The 22,432-nt window shown below is 47.8% G+C and overlaps 1 protein-coding gene and 1 long non-coding RNA gene across 2 annotated transcripts in view; one reads left to right on the plus strand and one right to left on the minus strand.

The window, feature by feature from the left end:
• The window catches only part of LOC140194192 (uncharacterized), a 123,991-nt gene that overhangs the window by 83,161 nt on the left and 18,398 nt on the right, over positions 1–22,432 (plus strand). Inside the window, exons 27-29 of the mRNA XM_072251699.1 lie at positions 762–908; positions 4,942–5,238; positions 21,378–21,461. Coding sequence (XP_072107800.1) covers positions 762–908; positions 4,942–5,238; positions 21,378–21,461 — 528 coding nt within the window. The remainder of the gene's footprint in view (positions 1–761; positions 909–4,941; positions 5,239–21,377; positions 21,462–22,432) is intronic.
• Positions 545–3,511, minus strand: LOC140212041 (uncharacterized). Its single transcript, XR_011889629.1, has 3 exons — positions 3,093–3,511; positions 2,365–2,432; positions 545–1,007 (listed from the first exon to the last, which is right to left on the minus strand). It is a non-coding gene; the product is annotated as an uncharacterized lncRNA (long non-coding RNA).

Genomic DNA, 22,432 nt, shown 5'->3' on the forward strand with positions numbered 1-22,432 from the left:
ATCTAGTCAATACTCTGCTTTGTCCCATTGACCCACATGGGGACCACAGCTCACCATATCCCTCTCATCCCTGTACCTACTCAATCTTCTCTTAAACAAAGCCGCATCCACCACTTCCACTGGCGGCTCATTCCACACTCTCAGCACCCTCTGAGTGAATAAGTCCCCCCTCAGATTCCTCTTCAACATTTCACTCTTCACCCTAAACCCATGAACTCCAGTTCTTGTCTCACCCACCCTCAGTGGAAAAGCCTGCTTGCATGTACCCGATCGACGTCCCTCAAAATTTTGTATACCTCTATCAAACCTCTCCTCATTCTCCTACGCTCCAGGAATAAAGTCCCTAACCTATTCAACATTTCCCTATAACTCAGGTCCCCAAATCCCGGCAACATCTTTGTAAACTTTCTCTGTATTCTTTCAATCTTTTGTCTAGGTAGGTGACTAGAAGAGCACACAACACTCCACATTAGGCCTCATCAGCATCTTACACAACTTCAATATACCATCCCAACTCCTGTGCTCAATACTGTGATACACAGTATACATAGATAGATACTTTATTGATCCCAAAGGAAATTACAGTGACACAGTAGCATTACAAGTAAGAATGACCTAATATAGCGCTCTTTGGAGCAGTGCAGTTGTCAAAGTCTATTACTAAAAGTGCTCCCTTGTTCAGCCAAGGTGGCATGCAGAGGGTGAGAAACATTGTCCAGAATTGCCAGGATTTTCCATTGGGTCCTTTTATTCTACCACAGCCTCCAGTGCGTCCAGTTGACACCTATAGCAGAGTCAGCGTTGCTAATCGGTTTGTTGAGCCTGTTCGCACCACCTGTGTTGATGATATTGCCCCAGCACACCACCGCATTGAAGCTTGTTCTGGTGACAACAGACTGGGAGAAGATGTGAAGGCCAATATGCCAAAAGATCCCTTTATGACCCTGATTTGGCATCAGAATCAGGTTTACTGTCACTGCCATTCCTTGCGTTGCAGCAGCAGTACACTGCAATACAAAATGATAGAAACCGTAAATTACAATAGAATATACAGTGCTGTGAAAAAACCTTAGGCACGTATATACAGCTAGGGTGCTTATGATTGCACAGTATTGTATCTGTTAATGTGGCGCAGAGAGTGAGTTTCTAAATCTGGCAAGAGCAAATGATGTTGGGAATGGTGAGGGTGGAGTGCTGCAGGAGGGGTGTGGGACAGGTGGCACAGGAGTGCCAGGGCAGGGGTTGGCACGGGTGCAGACACACCCAGTCCCGAGACACCCGGCAAAGTCATTTGATTGCAAACAATTGGTTTATTGATCACTACAGAATGTCTCTCTGGCGCTTCCTGCTTCCTCCCCTCTCCCCAACCATGCTTCACGTCTCCCTGTACATTCAGTCTACAACAGAGACCCATGTCAGAATCGGGTTTATCATCACTCACATATATCATGAAATTTGTTTTTTTTTTAATTTTCGCGGCGGTAGTACAGTGCAAACGCCTTAGGCACCCTAGCTAGGGCATATATACATTATGTGTCTAAGACTTTTACATAGTACTGTATATATAAAAATATAAATTGAATAAATTGTGCAAAAAGAGGGAAAGATACTGAGGATGTCTTCATGGGTTCATTGTTCATTCAGACATCTGATGGTGGAGGTGAAGAAACTGTTCCTGAATTGTTGAGTGTGTGTCTTCAGGTTCCTGTACCTCCTCCCTGATGGTAGCAATGAGAAGGGGGCACGTCCTGGGTGATGGGGGTCCTTAATGATGGATGCTGCCTTTTTGAGGTCTCCTACCTGTAATGTCACTTTGGAGGAATTACGGATCTGTATTCCCAGATAATTCTTTCTGTGGTAACCTTTGTTGGGCTTGTGTGTAATGTTAACTTGGAAAATAAACCTCACTGAGGGGTAAGTTTGATTCTCCTCGCCAGGGAAGTGAAGAGTTCGCTGTCCAGTGTAGTTCCAGGGCTGGAGCTTGGGGTTCAGGCTCTGGTTTTGGAATGCCAAGGAGAAGGGCATCTGCAGCAACAAGCAGCCTCCTTGCAGGAACTCAGTGGTTCGTGCAGCGCAAGGAATCGTTAAGTTCAAGTGCAACTGAACACAGCTAAACTAAACGACCAGAGACCAAGGTGCAAAACCCTGTGCATTTATCATCCACAGCACATAAAACAATATGAACATATTAAAAAAATATATTCTGAGGATGCACAAGGTGACATACAGTGCATATACTGTACAGGCGACATGGAGTTAAATATACAAAAACGTTACTGTACTGGCACTGTTGTTAATAATGTGTGCTGGGTGTGCAGAAATCTCACAGCCTGGGGGAAGAAGCTGTCACCCAGCCTAACAGACCTTGTTTTCATACTTGCGTTTCTTCTGCCTGATGGTTAGAGGTCAAAGGGATGTTTCGGGTCAGTACCCTGTAATTAGAGAGCAGAAAAGCAGAGTAGAGGGTCAGGGCTGTGTTTAGGTGGGATAGAGACCCCATGTTTATATGGATGTATTTCCCCCACCCTGCTGATCTACATTCCTCCCACATCCCAGACACACGAGGGTTAAGTTGCCCCTGGTGCAGAATCTAGAGTAAGGGGACGGAAATAAGGGCTGATGGACTGAGCGGATGGTGGGTTGAGGGAGTGTGGGTCCGAGCTGTGTTCCTCCGCCACTGGGTTTAGAGGGGTCGGGGCTAGATCTAGTGGGTCCCTGGTTCTGGGAGCCAGGGCGGGTTTTAGAGAGATCGGAGCTGGGATTGGAAGGATCAAAGCTGGGTTTAGTGTATGAGGGCTGAGATGAGTGGATCGAGCTTGGCTTCAGAGGGATCGGGTGTGGATGTGGACACCCAGGCTTAGATTAGGCTGGGCTTGAGGGATCAAAGTCCCAAATTCAAAGTAAATTTCTTATCAAAGTACATACACTTCACCATTTATAACCCTAAGATTTGTTTCCTTTACTTAGTAGATCCAAGAGACATAATAGTATCTATGAAAGACAGGACGGAAGAAGAACCAAAAGATAATAAACTGACCAATTGCAAAAGAGAAAAAAAAATGATAAATAATAAGCAATAAAATATCGAGAACCTGAGATGAAGAAAGTGAGTCCATGTGTCGTGGGAACAGTTCAGTGATGGGGCGAGTGGAAGTTATCCCCACCGGTTTAGTCCTGGGGAATTAGTTTCATGCATTTTGAGACCCAGCGTGAAACAGGCCCTTCCGACCCGACGAGTCGCATCGCTCGGCAGCCACCTATTTCACACTAGTCTATCTACAGGACAACTTACAATCTGCTAGCCAGTACATCTTTGGGCTGTGGGACAAAACTGGAGCATCGGGAGGAACCCCTACTGCCACAAACGTTTTACAGACGGGCCCGGCACCGGAATTGAACTCTGAACTCCCGAGTGCCCCGCAATTGCGTCACGCTCACTGCTTATGCTTGGAATTTTCCCGAGTTTTTTTTGCATTAATTGGTTGCTACACCATGGGTCAACTGCAGTTTTCATCATGGACCTGAGGGTTGAGAGTTGATTAGTACGCAAGGGTACTGCTTACGGGGGTCGCATTTGAAAAGGCGGTCTCTCTGAGAGCAACACACACAAAATGCTGGTGAACACAGCAGGCCAGGTAGAACCCATAGCAAGAGGTACAGTCGACGTTTCGGGCCGAGACCCTTCGTCAGGACTAACTGAAAGAAGAGATAGTAAGAGATTTGAAACAGGGAGGAGGGGAAGATAGGAGAAGACAGGCGGGGGAGGGATGGAGCTAAGAGCTGGAAAGTTGATTGGCTAAAGGGATACAAAGCTGGAGACACGGGAGAAAGAAAGGGGGAGGGGAGCACCAGAGGAAGCTGGAGAGCAGGCAAGAAGTGATTGTGTGAGGGAAAGAGAGAGAGAGAGAGAGAGAAAGGGGGGGGGAATAATAAATGAATAAATAAATAAAATAGGGGATGAGATAAGAAGGGGAGGAGGGGCATTGGCGAAAGTTAGAGAAGTCAATCTTCATGCCATCAGGTTGGAGGCTACCCAGACGGAATATAAGGTGTTGTTCCTCCAATCTGAGTGTGGCTTAATCTTTACAGTAGAGAAGGCCGTGGATAGACATGTCAGAATGGGAATGGGATGTGGAATTAAAATGTGCGGCCACTGGGAGATCCTGCTTTCTCTGGCGGACAGAGCGTAGGTGTTCAGCAAAGCGGTCTCCCAGTCTGCGTCGGGTCTCGCCAATATATAAAAGGCCACATCGGGAGCACCGGACGCAGTATATCACCCCAGCCGACTCACAGGTGAAGTGTCGTCTCACCTGGAAGGACTGTTTGGGGCCGTGAATGGTGGTGAGGGAGGAAGTGTAAGGGCATGTGTAGCACTTGTTCCACTTACAAGGATAAATGCCGGGAGGGAGACTGGTGGGAAGGGATGGGGGGTGGGAACGAATGGACAAGGGAGTCTCGTAGGGAGTGATCCCTGTGGAAAGCAGAAAGGGGGGGGAGGAAAAGATGTGCTTGGTGGTGGGATCCCTTTGGAAGTGGCGGAATTTTGTGTGTGTTGTTTGAACTTCCAGCATCTGCAGATTTGCTCGTGTTTGCCCTTTGAGTGCAGCATGGATGTAGACAAGTTCTGGGCCAGGGCTGGATACAGTGAGGGTGGGTGACTGCCTGGGCTAGAGAACCAAATGCAAGGCTGCTGTGAGATTTATGGATCGGAATTGAAAGATCAGCCCAGAAATTAGCGTTTTGAGGGATCAACCCTGGGGGATTGAGGGATCAACTCAAGGGTTCAGTGAATCAGGCTTGGATCTGAGGGATCAGATCTGTTTTGGATCCGGATTGGGTTTAGTGGCTCAGGAGGGGTCCGAGGTTAGATTGGGTTTAGGGTGAGGGACATCAATGGGGCGTGGCTTCGAGTCGGCAGGTGGGCGGAGCCAATCCCCGCAGCTCGCGCGCTGCCTGCGGGCCGGGCGCGAGGCCAGCGCCGAGCACCGCAGCTTCGCCCGCGGCGTGTGGGCGGAGCCAACAGTCCGCAGCGTGCGCTGCGTGTGGGCGGGGCGGGGACATGGAGGCGGAGCAAATCGCCGCAGCCCGCTCGCGGCGTGTGGGCGGGGCGAGGCCAGGCCAGTCACTGCAGCTTTCTCGCGGCCTCGCCAACCGTCCCGGCGCCGCGGCCTGCCCGCTTCCCGTCGCCCAGCCGCAATGTCGCGACCGCCGCAGTGCGTCGATGACAACCCGTTTGAGGTCGGTGGGGCCGGGGGGCTTGGAGCTGAGGGGAGGACGGAACGCCGCGGGATGGGAGGGGCGTAGCGGTGGAAGCGCAGTGAGATGGGAGGGGCCACGCAGCGGGAGCGCCGAGGGTTGGGAGGGGCTTCGGTGAGGGAGCATCGTGCTGCGGAGGGAGCGCCACCCTACGGGGCGTCGCTGCGGCCTTTTATGAGGGAGCACCGCAGGGTGGGGAGAGTTAAGTGCACCTCAGAGGATGACCTGAGGCCACTTGGCCCACCATTCCCTGCTGCGGAGGCCTCCTATCCCTCCCTTCCTCCCTTTGTTGCCCTTTAACCCTGCACCTTATTTTCTCCCCCGCCCGTCCCTAGGTTCCCCTCGTCACAATCCAACCAAAACCTAACTAACCAACCCACGCGTCTTTGGGGATGTGGGAGGACACGAGAGTGCCCAGAGAATCATCACAACCAAAGTTCATGTTGTTTATCAGTTCCAATAGTAGGAAGGTCTAGGACCAGAGTGCACAGCCTCAGAATACATGAACGTCCCTTTATAACAGAGATGAAGAGGAATTTCTTTAGCCAGAGGGTGCCGAATCTGTGGGATTTGTTGCCAGAGACGGCTGTGGAGGCCAGGTCATTGCGTCTTTTTAAAGTGGGGGGTTGATAGGTTCATGATTAGTCAGGGCATCAAAGATTGACGGGGAGAAGGAGAATGGGGCTGAGAGGGATGATGAATTAGTCATGTTCGAATCGTGGAGCAGACTCGATGGGCCGAATGGCTAACTTCTGCTCCTACACACAATATGGCTCACTTGGTAAATAGGTCAATCATCCAGTTATCCTAATCAGTTTCTTTAGCTCTCTGTGTTCCCATCAACTGTTAGCTGGCCTTGGAAAGGGATGAATGCACAAAAATACAGGACGATATGTCTAGCTCATCATTTCACACTCTTCCAGAGCCAAAAACAACCACAAACTACTGGAAGAACTTAAAAGAGTCTTGCATCTCTTGTTTCCTTTTCCAATTTCCCAAGAGTGCTGGTGATAGGGCCCAGAAGGGGGGGGGGCACTAACACCAAGACCTGGGTGGAGTGCAGAGTGCAACAAGCTGGGAATCCTGAGCAACACACACACACACCCCTACACCCACACCTACACCTACCTGGAGGAACTTAGTAGGTCAGGCAACATCTGTGGAGGGGAATAAACAGTCAATGTTTCAGGCTGAAACCTTTCATTAGGACTAGAAAGGAAAGGGGAAGATGCCAGAATGAAAATATGGAGGCAATGGGAAAGAGGACAAGCTAGAAGGTGTTAAATGAAGCCTGGTGGGTGGGAAAGTCTGGAGAACAAGGAATCTGATAAAAGAGAAGAGTGGGCCATGAGAGAAGGGGAAGAAGGAGGGGCACCAAGGAGAAGTGAGAGGCAGGTGAGGAGAAGAGGTAAGAGGCCAAAGTTAGGATTAGAAGAAGAGTGAAGGGGGAAAGACTTAAAATACCAGAAGAAGAAATCTATGTTCATGCTATCCAGGAATCCTGGAGTGGCATTCTGTCTTTGGGGTGTAGGAGGCTGAGGAGTGACTTTGCTAAGATCTGAAATATTATGAGGATTGATAACTCAACAACCCGGCATTTCTTTGGGATGCAAAATGGAAATACGTGGGAGGAAACCCACAGTCACAGGGGGAATGTGTAAATTCCTCTCACTCCCTCACTTCTCTTACACTCCAAGGAATAAAGAGCTAGCCTGGCCAAATTCTCCCCATAATTCAAATCCTTTAATGCTGGTAACATCCTCAAAGATCTCTTCTGCACTCTTCCCAGTTTAACCTTTTCTGTTACAGGGTGACTATACACAGTCCTCCTAGGGCAGCCTCATCAATGACTTATACAACTGCAATATAATGTCTCAATTCTCATACCCAGCACCCTGGCCGATGAAGGCCAGCAGACAAGCACCCCCTTCACCATCGTGTCTACTAGGGATGCCGCTTTCAATAAACTAAGCATCTCCAAGGTTCCTCTGTTCCATTACATACCACTACTGTCTACTCTTTGTGGCACAAGTCCTGGTTTGACCATCTAGTATGTATCATTTCACAGCAGCATGGATTGAGCCACTCTGATGCATTGTTGGTGAGGGAATGCTATGCATTTTGCTCCATCGATTCTGCTGGGTGGATGTAAAAAAAACTCAGGCACCTTAATTAGATTCATTCAGCAGGGAAACAGATCCTTTGGCCCATCTGGCCCATGCCAACCAAGGTGCTAGAGCCATTCAGCAGCATAAACTTCTAAACCTTTCCAATCGCAACACCTGTCCAAGTGTCTGGTAAAAGTTGTTATTGCTCATGGCTCAACCACTTCCTCTGACAGCTCATTCCTTTGTGTAAAAAGAAGAGTTGCCCCTCAAATTCCTATTAAATCGTTTCCCTCTCACCTTAAGACAAGATCCCTGGTTCTTCAGCCTAAGAATTTATAAAGGGAAGGTTTCCCTTCCTAATATTTATCTCTGTGTCTCTGATGACAAGCAGCAGATGAGAATCAGGTGTATTATCACTGACATGAAATTGAGTAAATCAGCTGTGATGGAATGGTGGAGCAGACTTGATGGGCTGATTGGCATAATTCTGCTCCTGTGGTCTGGTATGTTGTGGAATTTGTTGTATTGTGGCAGCAGTATAGTACAATACATAATAAAAATTGAATAAGAAGAATATATATACACAAAATATAAATAATTACTAGTGTGAAGTTAGAGGATTAGGAAGATTTCAAATACCAACAAAAGACAACTAAAAAAGTCATTAAGAAGGTAAATATGGCATATTAAAGAGGATACCAAAAACTTTTTCAGATACTTAAAGTGTAAAAGAGAGGGGAGAGTGGATATTGGACCACTGGAAAATGATGTTGGGGGAGGGAGGAGCAAAGAAATAGCAGACAAACTAAATAAATATTTTGCATCAGTCTTTGAAGTGGAAGACACTAGCAATATTGTGGAAGTTCCAGGTATCAGAGGTCATGAAGTGTGGGAGGTTACCATTACTAGGGAGAAGGTTCTTGGAAACTGAAAGGTCTGAAGGTGGATAAGTCACCTGGCCCAGACGATGTTCACCCCAGGGTTCTGCATGAGGTGGCTGAAGAGATTGTGGAGGCGTAGTAATAATCTTTCAAGAATCACTAGATTCTGGAATGTTTCTGGAAGACTAGAAAATTGCAATTGTCACTCCTCTCTTCAAGAAGGGAGAGAGACAGAACAAAGGAAATTATTGGCAAGTTATTCTGATCTCAGTGGTTGGGAAGTTGTGTCAATTGTTAAGGATGTGGTTTTGGGGTACCTGGAGGCGCATGATAAATAGGCCTTAGTCAGCATGGTTTCCTGAAGGAAAATCTTGCCTGTCAAATCTGTTGGAATTCTTTTAACAAAAAGCAAGCAGGGTAGACAAAGGAGAATCAGTTGATGTTGTGTATTTGGATTTTCAGAAGGCCTTTGACAAGAGGCTACTTTACAAGCTACAAGCCCATGGTATTACAGAAAAGATTCTAGCATGTATAAAGCAGTGGCTGACTGGCAGGAGGCAAAGAGTGGGAATAAAGGGAGCCTTTCCTGGTTGGCTGCTGGTGACTAGTGGTGTTCCACAGGGGTCTGTGTTGGACTTGATTCTTTTTACATTACAGGTCAGTGATTTGGATGAAGGAATTAATGGCTTTGTTTGCAGACAATACAAAGATTGGTGGAGGAGCAAGTAGTCTTCAGGAAATGGAGAGGCTACAGAAGGATCTAGACAGATAAGGAGAATAGGCAGAGAAGTGGCAGATGGAATCACAGTGTCGGGAAGTGTATGGTCATGTGCTTTGGTAGAGAAAATGAAAGGGTTAACTATTTTCAAAATGGAGAGAAAATACAAAAAACTGAGGCACAAAGGGACTTTTGAGTCCTTGTGCAGTATTCCCTAAAGATTAATTTGCAGGTTGAGTCTGTGGTGATGAAGACAAATGTTAGCATTCATTTCAGGAGGACTAGAATATAAAAGCAAGGATGTAATGCTGAGGCTTTAAGGCACTGGTGAAGCTTCGCTTGGAGTACTGCAAACAGGTGTGGGACCCTTATCTTAGAAAGGATGTGCTGAAACTGGAGAGAGTTCAAAGGAGGTTCACAAAAATGATTCCAGGTTTGACTGGCTTGTCATATAAAGAGTTTTTGATGGCTTCGGGCCTGTTCTCACTGGAATTCAGAAGAATGAGGGATTACCTCATTGAAACCTGTAGAAAGGCTTTGATAGAGTGGATATGGAGAGGATGTTTCCTATGCTGGAAGAGTCTAAGACCAGAGGACACAACCTCAGAATAGAGGGTGTCCTTTTAGAATGGAGATGAGAGGGATGTCTTTAGCCAGAGAATAGTGATTCTGTGGACTTCTTTGCCACTGGCAGCTGTAGATGCCAAGGCTATATGTCTATTTAAGGTAAGGTTAATAGATTCTTGATTGGTCAGGGCATGAAGGGATATGGGGAGAAGGCAGGAGATTGGGGCTGAGAGGAAAAATGGACAACCATGATGAAATTGCAGAGCAGATTGATGGGCCGAATGGCCTAATCCTGCTCCTATATCTTATGGTGTTATGGTCCAAGGAGAGCAAAGGGGTAAAGTAGTGTTCATTGGTTCATAGACGGTTCAGAAATCTGATGGTGGAAGGGAAGAAACTGCTCCTAAAGTGTAGACTCTTCAAGCTCCTGTAGCTGCTCCCTGATGCTACTAATAGAATAGAACAAGTACTTTTAGAGTGGGAAACAGCTTCCTCCTCAGGCCATGAGACTACTAACTCCCTGCCACAACCCAGGTCTCAACACATATGAAGCAGCAATAGCATTATATTCTTTACATTTTCTCTTGTATTATAAATGCACCGTTATTTGTTTGTGGTAATATTACTTTATGTGGTTGTATGTGAGTTGTATGTACTGTGTTCTGCACCTTGATCTGGAGGAATGTTGTTTCATGGCACCTTCTTGAGGTACTGCCTCTTCAAGATGTTCTTGGTGGTGTGGGGGGTTGTGCCTAGGATGAAACTGGCTGTGTCTACAAGCCTTGGTAGCCTCTTGTGATCCAAATCCTAACCTTAATTGCATTGTAGTCTCCATGCTAGACAGTGATGTAACCAGTCAAAATGCCATCCACCATACATCTGTAGAAATGCTTACGGTGACATGCCAAATCTCCTGAAGTTCCTAATGAAGTACAGCTGCTGACATGCTCACTTTTTCCACCACCATTCCTTCAATTAGGACTGGTGTGTGATCTCCCAAGTCCCTTTCCTGAAGTCCACAATCAATTCCTTGGCCTTACTGATGTTGAGTGCGAGGTTGATACCTGCTGAGTTCCTCTAGCACCTTGTGAGTGTTGCTCAATGTTACTGGCATCTGTATAATCTCTTGTGTCTAATACAAAACAGACAGTGGCAGAGGTGAACTCAGGTCACTGGTGCTGTAATAGAATTATGCTAACTGCTGCCCATGGTAAAGACATGTAGGTTTTATATTCCTCCGTCTCTGCCGCATCTGCTCTCAGGAATTCCTCCATCTCCGCCGCATCTGCTCTCAGGATGAGGCTTTTCATTCTAGGACGAGGGAGATGTCTTCATTTTTTAAAGAAAGAGGCTTCCCTTCCTCCACTATCAACTCTGCTCTTAAAGGCATCTCCCCCATTTCACGTACATCTGCTCTCACTCCATCCTCCCGCCACCCCACTAGGAATAGGGTTCCCCTGGTCCTCACCTACCACCCCACCAGCCTCCGGGTCCAACATATTATTCTCCATAACTTCCGCCACCTCCAACGGGATCCCACCACTAAGCACATCTTTCCCTCCCCACCCCTGCATTCCGCAGGGATTGCTCCCTACGCGACTCCCTTGTCCATTCATCCCCCCCCCCATCCCTCCCCACTGATCTCCCTCCTGGCACTTATCCGTGTAAGCGGAACAAGTGCTACACATGCCCTTACACTTCCTCCCTTACCACCATTCAGGGCCCCAAACAGTCCTTCCGGGTAAGGCAACACTTCACCTGTGAGTCGACTGGGGTGATATACTGCGTCCGGTGCTCCCGTTGTGGCCTTTTATATATTGGCGAGACCCGACGCAGACTGGGAGACCGCTTTACTGAACATCTACGCTCTGTCCGCCAGAGAAAGCAGGATCTCCCAGTGGCCATACATTTTAATTCCACATCCCATTCCCATTCTGACATGTCTATCCACGGCCTCCTCTACTGTAAAGATGAAGCCACACTCAGGTTGGAAGAACTACACCTTATATTCCGTCTGGGTAGCCTCCAACCTGATGGCATGAACATCGACTTCTCTAACTTCCGCTAGGCCCCACTTCCCCCTCGTACCCCATCTGTTACTCATTTTTATGCACACATTCTTTCTCTCACTCCTTTTTCTCCCTCTGTCCCTCTGAATATACCCATTGCCCATCCTCTGGGTTCCCCCCCCCCCGTCTTTCTTCCCGGACCTCCTGTCCCATGATCCTCTTGTATCCCCTTTTGCCAATCACCTGTCCAGCTCTTGGCTCCATCCCTCCCCCTCCTGTCTTCTCCTATCATTTTGGATCTCCCCCTCCCCCTCCAACTTTCAAATCCCTTACTCACTCTTCCTTCAGTTAGTCCTGACGAAGGGTCTCGGCCTGAAACGTCAACTGCGCCTCTTCCTAGAGATGCTGCCTGGCCTGCTGCGTTCACCAGCAACTTTGATGTGTGTTGCTAGGTTTTATATTAATCAGCCACTAGAGTTATCCTTAGTGTGTAGATGAGGGGTAGAGTCTGGATAGGAGTTAAACATATAAACAGGAAAAATTTAGCAGGGAAAGGATTGTTCTGATGGGCTGAAATGAATGCCTCCTACGAACAAGGATATCTGATATAGTAAAACCAATTATGGTCTGAAATGAAACTCTTGTGTGAAAAACATCCTGTGCTATGAAACCAATTACCATGTTGTTCAACAGTTTCTAGTTTACACCACAAGACTGCTCTGTGAGTCATCTCTGAACAGTCATCATGAGCAGGGACCCTAAGTGATTCTTCCTTAAGCTCTAGGGTCACTGAGCAGTGACGGGGAGCAGGAATCCTGGCTGATTTCCGCACGCTCCCCCCCCCCCACCCCAAACTCTGGTGTCACTGAGCAGTAATGGAGAACAGGAAACCTGGCTGACTGCCTTCTCCCTCTAACCCTGGAGTCACTGGGCAGCCATGGGGAACAGGAACCACAGGTGATGTCCCTTCTGTTCCCCTAATCCCGGGGTCACCTGGCAGTAATGGGGAACAGGAAACCTGACTGATTTTCCCTCTCTCCCTGTAACCCGGGGGAGGGGTGTCCACTGGGCAGTGATGGGGACCAGGAAAACTGGCTGATTCCCCTCTCTCCCTCTAACCCCAGAACAGTGATGGGGAACAGAAGCCCTGGCTCTATCCCCAGGGTCACTGGGCAGTAATGGGGAACAGAAACCCTCTCTCCTCAGATGTTGTGACCTACTGCTGCCCCAGAGGAATGCTCAGTAAAGTAGTTTCTTTTCTAAAAAGTCCATCTGAAGCCTGAAACTGGGAAAAAGAGACAGCTGCTTTAGTTAGGAAGTTGATCATACGCTAGGAGTTGTGTAATAACTGTTGACTCACTCTACACTTGTAGACCATCCCCATGCTATCTGGTGCGGGCCCTGTCACTGACGCAGTGAGGTCGAATAACAGCTTGGGGTGTTGGCAAAGCAAACTAGTGTAACTAATCCACTGCCCATCTTTCGATATAGTGTATAGCTGAACCCTTCGCCTCAATGTTGCACTCTTCTTAGGAAGTCCCTCCAGATTGAGGTTGCTGCAGTTCTGGGTGACTTGGAGTATTGTGAGCAGTTTTGGGCCCCTTATCCAAGTAAAGATGTGCTGGCTTTGGAGACAACCCTTTCATTCCCAGGGTAACATATGAGGAGCATTTGATGGCTCTGCGTATGTACTTGTTGGAGTTTAGAAGAATGAGGGGAGATCTCATTGAAACGTATCAAATATTGAAATGTCTAGATAGAGCAGACGTGGAAAGGATGTTTCCAGTAGTTGCAAAGTCTAGGACCAGAGGGCACAAGCTCTGAATACGAGGGCATCCTTTAGAACAGAGATGAGGAGGAATTTGGTGGTGAATCTGTGGAATTCATTGCCATAGATGACTGAGGAGGCAAAGTCATTGGGTATATTTAAAGCAGAAGTTGATAGGTTTTTGTTTAGTCGGGGGGGCAAAGGTTATGAGAACACAGAAGAATAGTGTTGAGAGGGAAAATAATTCAGCCATGATGGGGTGGTGGAGCAGAGTTGAAAGGCCAAATTACCTAATTCTGCTCCCATGTCTTATGGTTCTGAGGTCAATTTGAGACTTATGGACTCTTCCACAGATGAGGCAAGGGGGTGCATGATGGGGCAGTCAGTTGGGTAGTTTGGGAGGTGTTCCTGATCCAGGATCTCCAGACGCCAGTGTCACCCAATGTTAACTCGAGTATTCTTCCCCTGCCTTGAGTGCAGCTGGGCCGGGATTCCTAGGAGTTGGTGGGAAAGCTGCGTTTTCTTTTCCAATGAGGTTGTGTTTTTTTCAAACTGTCCAAAGCATACTTAAGATCATAAGAGAGCATGGTGGGTGCCGGAGTGGTGGTGGAAGCAGATGCTATACTGGTGTTTAAGAGGTTGTTAGGCAGTATGTGAAGATGCAGGAAATGGCTGGAGTGGATCATGTGCAGGCAGAAGGGTTGAGTTTAATTTGGCATCATGTTCAGCATGGACATTGTGGACTGAAGGGTCTGTCCCTGCGTTCTGGTATTCTGCAGTCTGCAGTAAGGCATTCTTTTTTGTGCTATTCCTGCATATTCTCAACTTGCCCTTTCTTTCTCATCAGCTGTTTGGACACACCCTTGTTGTCTTTTCTGGCATTTACAGAGCTTTACTAGGTGATATTGCTTTATTGTTGTCACATGTGCCAAGATACAGTGTGAAGCTGGCCTTGCACACAGATCAAAGCATTACACAGGGCATTGTGCAAGAATGAGGTAAAACAGCAATGCAGATAAAGTGTAAGCGCTACTGAAAAAGTGTAATAAAGTACAAGTAGGTAGATTGTGATGCCAAGTCCATCTTTTTATACAATAAATCCATTCAAGAGTCTGATAACAGTGGGATAGAAACTGTCCTTGAGCAAGATACAAAATGCTGGAGGAACTCAGCAAACTGGGCAGTGTTTATGGAGAGGCTTGAACTGTTGGTGATTCAGATGAAAATACTTCATCAGGACTTGAAGGGAGCAGTGGCCATAATAGGAAGGTGGGAGAAGTGGGAGCACATGCTGGCAGGTTAAGACCAGGTGAAGGGGAAGGTAAGTGGATGGGGGAGGGGAATGAAGTGAGAAGCTGGGATGTAACTGGTGAAAGAGGTAAAAGGCTGAAGAAGGAGGAACCTGATCGGAGAGGAGAGTGGACCATTGGAAGGAGCAGGGGCAGCAGAAGAAGGTGATAAGACAGGTGAGGAGAAGAGTAAGGGGTGAGAGGGGAACCAGAATGGAGAATTGAAAAAGAGAGAAGGGGAAGAAGAAGAAATTACCAGACATTGGAGAAATCGATGTTCATGCCATCAGGTTGCAGGATACCCAAACAGAGTATGAAGTGTTGTTGCCCCAACTGAAGAGCTGATTGGGAGGCAGATTTTGGAAAGGTGCAAAAATAACAGGGTTGTTATCATTGATGACTTTAACTTCCCTAATATTGATTGGCACCTGATTAGTTCCAAGGTTTTAGATGGGGCAGAGTTTGTTAAGTGTGTCCAGGACGGATTCCTGTCACAGTATGTTGACAGTCTAACTGGGGGGAATGCCATACTAGATCTAGTATTAGGTAACAAACTGGGTCAGGTCACAGATCTCTCAGTGGGTGAGCATCTGGGGGACAGTGACCACTGCTCCCTGGCCTTTAACATTATCATGGAAAAGGATAGAGTCAGAGAGGACAGGAAAATTTTTAATTGGAGAAGGGCAAATTATGAGGCTATAAGGCTAGAACTTGCAGGTGTGAATTGGGATGATGTTTTTGCAGGGAAATGTACTATGGACATGTGGTCGATGTTTAGAGATCTCTTGCAGGATGTTAGGGATAAATTTGGCCTGGTGAGGAAGATAAAGAATGGTAGGGTGAAGGAACCATGGGTGACAAGTGAGGTGGAAAATCTAGTCAGGTGGAAGAAGGCAGCATACATGAGGTTTAGGAAGCAAGGATCAGATGGGTGTATTGAGGAATATAGGGTTGCAAGAAAGGAGCTTAAGAAGCGGCTGAGAAGAGCAAGAAGGGGGCATGAGAAGGCCTTGGCGAGTAGGGTAAAGGAAAACCCCAAGGCATTCTTCAGTTTTGTGAAGAACAAAAGGATGACAGGAGTGAAGGTAGGACCGATTAGAGATAAAGGTGGGAAGATGTGCCTGGAGGCTGTGGAAGTGAGCGAGGTCCTCAATGAATACTTCTCTTCGGTATTCACCAATGAGAGGGAACATGATGACAGTGAGGACAATATGAGTGAGGCTGATGTTCTGGAGCATGTTGATATTAGGTGAGAGGAGGTGTTGGAGTTATTAAAATACCCTAGGATGGATAAGTCCCCGGGGCCAGATGGAATATTCCTCAGGCTGCTCCACGAGGCAAGGGAAGAGATTGCTGACCCTCTGGCTAGGATCTTTAAGTCCTTGTTGTCTACAGGAATGGTACTGGAGGATTGGAGGGAGGCAAATGTTGTCCCCTTGTTCAAAAAGGGTAGTAAGGATAGTCCGGGTAATTATAGACCAGTGAGCCTTACGTCTGTGGTGGGAAAGCTGTTGGAAAAGATTCTTAGAGATAGGATCTATGGGCATTTAGAGAATCATGGTCTGATCAGGAACAGTCAGCATGGCTTTGTGAAGGGCAGATCTTGTCTAACAAGCCTGATAGAGTTCTTTGAGGAGGTGACCAGGCATATAGATGAGGGTAGTGCAGTGGATGTGACCTATATGGATTATAGTAAGGTATTTGACAAGGTTCCACATGGTAGGCTTATTCAGAAAGTCAGAAGGCATGGGATCCAGGGAAGTTTGGCCAAGTGGATTCAGAATTGGCTTGCCTACAGAAGGCAGAGGGTCGTGGTGGAGGAAGTACATTTGGATTGGAGGGTTGTGACTAGTGGTGTCCCACAAGGATCGGTTCTGGGACCTCTACTTTTCGTGATTTTTATTAACAACCTGGATGTGGGGGTAGAAGGGTGGGTTGGCAAGTTTGCAGACGACACCAAGGTTGGTGGTGTTGTAGATAGTGTAAAGGATTGTTGAAGATTGCAGAGAGACATTGATAGGATGCTGAATGGGCTGAGAAGTGGCAGATGGAGTTCAACCCGGAGAAGTGTGAGGTGGTGCACATTGGAAGGACAAACTCCAAGGCAGAGTACAAAGTAAATGGCAGGATACTTGGTAGTGTGAAGGAGCAGAGGAATCTGGGGGTACATGTCCTCAGATCCCTGAACGTTGCCTCACAGGTAGATAGGGTAGTTAAGAAAGCTTATGAGGTGTTAGCTTTCATAAATCGAGAGACAGAGATTAAGAATCATGTGGTAATGATGCAGCTCTATAAAACTCTGGTTAGGCCACACTTGGAGTACTGTGTTCATTTCTGGTCGCCTCACTATAGGAAGGATGTGGAAGCATTGGAAAGGGTACAGAGGAGATTTACCAGGGTGCTGCCTGGTTTGGAGAGTATGGATCATAATCAGAGATTAAGGGAGCTAGGGCTTTACTCTTTGGAGAGAAGGATTATGAGAGGAGACATGATAGAGGTGTACAAGATATTAAGAGGAATAGATAGAGTGGATAGCTAGCGTCTCTTCCCCAGGGCACCACTGCTCAATACAAGGGGACATGGCTTTAAGGTAAGGGGTGGGAAGTTCAAGGGGGATATTAGAGGAAGGTTTTTTACTCAGAGAGTGGTTGGTGTGTGGAATACACTGCCTGAGTCAGTGGTGGAGGCAGATACACTCGTGAAATTTAAGAGACTACTAGACATGTATATGGAGGAATTTAAGGTGGGGGTTTATGTGGGAGGCAGGGTTTGAGGGTCAGCACAACAATGTGGGCTGAAAGGCCTGTACTGTGCTGTACTATTCTAAAACAAAACCTGAGAGAATAGTGGTACAGGATTTCCGGTTTTTTTCGCTCTGCCCAGTGGGAGAGTGGAAAAGTGGGAATACCCAGAGTGGGTGGGGCCTTTGATTATGCTGGCTGCTTAATGAGGCAGTGGGAAGCATAGACAGAGTCTACAGTCCAGTCTCTGCATGGGAGTCCACCCACTTTCCTCCCAACATTCATGCTGTACTCCAGCCTCACGTTCCTGCTCTGGAGCTGGTTGGTCAGTGCAACTGAAGTGGTCACTCACAGCTCTAGGCCAGCAAGGCTTCCACCCAAGCCAAATACTGCTTTTCTCAGGAGAACGAGCAGATGATTTCCATAGGCTCTTTAGAGGCCTTTGTGGCACCAGAAAAGCTGGAGTGTGTCCTGGAGGGGATGGTAACTCCCAGGGTCAGACAAACTGTAAAGGAGTTGGTGTGTTCTGACCAAGATCCTGTCGGTTTCCTCCCATATTTCAAAGGGCTAAGGTTAATGAGCTATGGGTATGTTAATGTTGGTGCCAAAAGCATGGCTGCCCCCAACATGTTCATGACACAAATGATGTTTGTTTCAGAATGAGAATCAGGTTTAATATCACCAGCATGTGACATGAAATTTGTTCATGTATATTAACAAATTAATGTTTATTTGTCAATGTATATGTGACAAATAAAGCTTATTTTTACCTTTTGTTCGTCAGGATGGCAGTATTTTAATTAACAGGAGATTCTGTAGATACTGGATATCTTGAGCAACACATGCAAAATGCAGGAGAAACTCAGAATTCAGGCAGCAACTATAGAGGGGAGTAAACAGTTGACGCTTCAGGTCAAGACCCGTCATCAGTCTTGCCTGATTTCTGCTGAGTTCCTCCAGAATTTTATGTGTGTTGCTAGTGTTTGCATTGGGCATTTGAATTTAAATTTCTACTTAGTAAATTGAGAATAATGTAAATATTGCAAATATGTAAATCCACCTCTCTAAAACCTGTTGACCAGTACGACAGGTGTATCTGTGGTTCAGGAACTCAAATTTCTGTGGCATTGAGTCTGTGTTTCACCCAGAATGTGACAGGTTGCATCACTTCTCTGAGCCCCTGAAGGGGCTTCTCAATCCTGGCTGCACTTCAGCCCCCAGGTAACTGTTGTTGGAGAGGGGAGCGGAGTGTGTCTATTGAGGTGGGGTTAGGTACTTCTTCATCGGTCTGCTCCTGAGCCTGACCAAAGGATTCTGCCTGAGCCCACTGCTTGCCCCTCTTCTGAGGTACATCCATGCCTGGTGTCGCTGTCTGAGGGCCTTCCAGTCCAGATGTGTAATGTTTCAATTTGAATACATTTAATGTTGAAATAAAGTTGTACTTTAAACCAAAAAAACATTAAAACACACTCAAAATGGGGGCCTGCAGATAAATACAAAATAAAAGGGTCAGACACAATGTGAAGCTCCCCCTAAACTGGCCCATCACACACTCCTGGGGTCAGACACAGAGTGAAGCTTCCTCTACACCGTCGCATCACACACTCCTGGGGTCAGACACAGAGTGAAACTCCCTCTACACTGTCCCATCACACACTCCCAGGGTCAGACACAGAGTGAAGTTCCCTCTACACCGTCCCATCACACACTCCCGGGGTCAGACACAGAGTGAAGCTCCCTCTACACCCTCCCATCACACACTCCTGGGGTCAGACACAGAGTGAAACTCCCTCTACACTGTCCCATCACACACTCCCAGGGTCAGACACAGAGTGAAACTCCCTCTACACCGTCCCATCACACACTCCCGGGGTCAGACACAGAGTGAAACTCCCTCTACACTGTCCCATCACACACTACTGGGGTCAGACACAGAGTGAAGATCCCTCTACACCGTCCCATCACACACTCCCGGGGTCAGACACAGAGTGAAACTCCCTCCACACTGTGCCATCACACACTCCCGTGATCAGACACAGAGTGAAGCTCCCTCCACACTGTCCCATCACACACTCCTGGGGTCAGACACAGAGTGAAGCTCCCTCTACACCGTCCCATCACACAATTCCAGGCAGGAATGAGACTGATTTGTGTCTATAAAACTTTGCCTTCTCAGAGGTATGCTGTTTGGAGAGATCTTGTCTCGCCTGGTTAAGTGATGTTCTCTGTGCATCCCATGTACTGACGAGATGGGTTGAAAGGGTAAGGTGGAGTTTCTTCTGCCAACTGATTGGGCCATTTGTCAGAGGAAGGAAGACAGTTTCTTAACCTCTGGTGACTTTTGTTTTTCTACTCATTCAGGAACTGCAACTCTTGTAGGTGGGGCCCTGACAGTTGTGACTCCCTTGTGGGAGCTTGGGATTTGGCTGAATTGCCAACTGCTTTGTCATGTATTGCCTGTTGTGGTACGCCAGGGCACAGCAGCTGTAAGTGGGCATCAAATAAAAGATCTATGCCGCTCAGCACATGGTGATGGATGGCCGTGGGAAAGAATCACGGTGTATCAGAAGCGGGGGTGGGGGGGGGGGGGAACAAGTATGAATAGATGATCCCGGGGAGAGTCGAGTATTGTGGTACAGTGAGTAGAGCAATTTCCTCACAGCTCCAGTGGTCTGTGTTTGATCCTGACATCTACCGGCTGTGTGTGTGTGGGGAGTGGGGTGGGTGGTGGTGTTGGAGGGGGTGGAGGTTGTTCTATTTCCCTGTGAATGTGTGGGTTTCCCCTGGGTGCTCCAGTTTCTTCACACTGATCCCGGGAGTGTGTGATGGGACAGTATTGAGGGAACTTCACTCTGTGTCTGACCTATGGAGTGTGTGATGGGATGGTGTAGAGGGAGTTTCACTCTGTGTCTGACCCAGGGAGTGTGTGATGGGACGGTGTAGAGGGAACTTCAGTCTGTGTCTGACCCCAGGAGTGTGTGATGGGACAGTGTAGAGAGAGTTTCACTCTGTGTCTGACCCTGGGAGTGTGTGATGGGACAGTGTAGAGGGAGCTTCACTCTGTGTCTGACCCTGGGAGTTTGTGATGGGAGGGTGTGGAGGGACCTTCACTCTGTGTCTGACCTATGGAGCATGTGATGGGACTGTGTAGAGGGAGCTTCACTCTGTGTCTGACCCTGGGAGTGTGTGATGGGACGGTGTGGAGGGAGCTTCACTCTGTGTCTGACCCCGGGAGTGTGAGATGGGACAGTATTGAGGGAGTTTCACTCTGTGTCTGACCCTGGGAGTGTGTGATGGGGTGGTGTGGAGATACAGCACGGTAACAGGCCCTTCTAACACCGCCTGATTACACCCAGACATCCAATTAACCTGTATATCTTTGCAATACGGGAGAAAGCTGGAGCACCCAGAGGAAACTGACATATTCATGGGGAAAACATACAAACTCCTTACAGACAGTTGTGAGCATTAAACCCAGGTCGTTGGCCCTGTAATCATGTGCCCCTGATGCAGGGGTTCAGTGGGTTCATTTCATTCTTGTAAGTTGCCCTCCTCCACCCTTGCCCCCCCCACCCTTGCCCCCTCCCCCCGCAGTGTGTTGGGGAGTAGAAATTAACCATATACTGTAACAATTACAGCACGGAAACAGGCCATCTCGGCCCTTCTAGTCCGTGCCGAACTCTTACTCTCACCTAGTCCCACCGACCTGTACTCAGCCCATAACCCTCCATTCCTTTCCTCTCCATAATTGGGGGTACAAAATGGAATCGGTGTAAACGGGTGGTCAGTGGTCAATATGGACTAAGTGGGCTGAAAGGCCTAGTTCTGTGCTGTATCCCTCTGCGATGCCAGAGTCTGCTCTTGGGTAGAACAGTGTCAAATGAAGTGATAGAAACAGGGTTTGCATTGTTATACCGGCACCGCTATTCCCCCACCCCCTTCACTGGTTCATCTGTCGTGGGAAGAGGCTGTAGGAACAGCAGGAAGTTCCTGTTCGTTAGATCATCAGTTGACTGTTGCATTTTGCTGTTTCCTTGCAGGACCCGGCAGTGATCGAACACATGGCAGAGCACCAGCAGCCTGATCTGGGGCAGTTGTACAACCCCTTCGAGACAACCAGAGGGGTGAGTATGGCACAGAGCTGCCCTTCTATCCAGCTATCGACCACCGACGAGGAAGGCCATCTCCCACCACCACCTCAGAGAGTCAGGAACTGACAGCACTGGCCTTGCACATCCGTCTCTGTATGTATAAATCTGCAATAACCCTTCCTTACTCCCCACTGTATCTCTTGTTGGATTCCAGCCTAATCTCATTTCTGCGGATGTTATTCTGTATATACATCCCACTGAACCCCTAGATCAGATTCCAGCTGTAGCCCACTCCAGGGATCTGTTATTCTTTATATAAGTACCCTAACCCCTGGATTATACCCCAGGCTGTAACCTACTCCCAAGGATATATTATTTTATATATAAATATCTCTGAACCCTTGGATTAGATCCCAGCCTGTAGCCCACCCTGCGGATCTGTTATTCTATATATAACTCCCCCCCCCCCCCAAACCCTGGATAGGATCCCAGGCTGTAGTCCACTCCAGGGATCTGTTATTCTATACATAACCCCCCCAGTCTTGGATTAGATCCTAAACTGTAACTCACTCCCGAGGATCTGTTATTCTATATATAAAGCAGCCGCCCCCCCCCCCCCAAGCCCTGGATTGGATCCCAGGCTGTAGCCCCCTCCCCCCTCTGATCCCAGCTCTCATCCGTGCCGGGTCTTCACTATCCCCTCCGACCTTCAACTGTCGGAGGCAGAGCTCTATAACCCCCCTCCCCCCTCTGATCCCAGCTCTCATCCGTGCCGGGTCTTTACCATCCCCTCCGACCTTCAACTGTCGGAGGCAGAGAGCTATAAAGAAAGCAGGATCTCCCAGTGGCCACACATTTTAATTCCACATCCCATTTCCATTCTGACATGTCTATCCACGGCCTCCTCTACTGTAAAGATGAAGCCACACTCAGGTTGGAGGAACAACACCTTATATTCCGTCTGGGTAGCCTCCAACCTGATGGCATGAACATCGACTTCTCCA

Source organism: Mobula birostris, chromosome 2, assembly GCF_030028105.1.
Source record: "Mobula birostris isolate sMobBir1 chromosome 2, sMobBir1.hap1, whole genome shotgun sequence".
NCBI lineage: Eukaryota > Metazoa > Chordata > Chondrichthyes > Myliobatiformes > Myliobatidae > Mobula > Mobula birostris.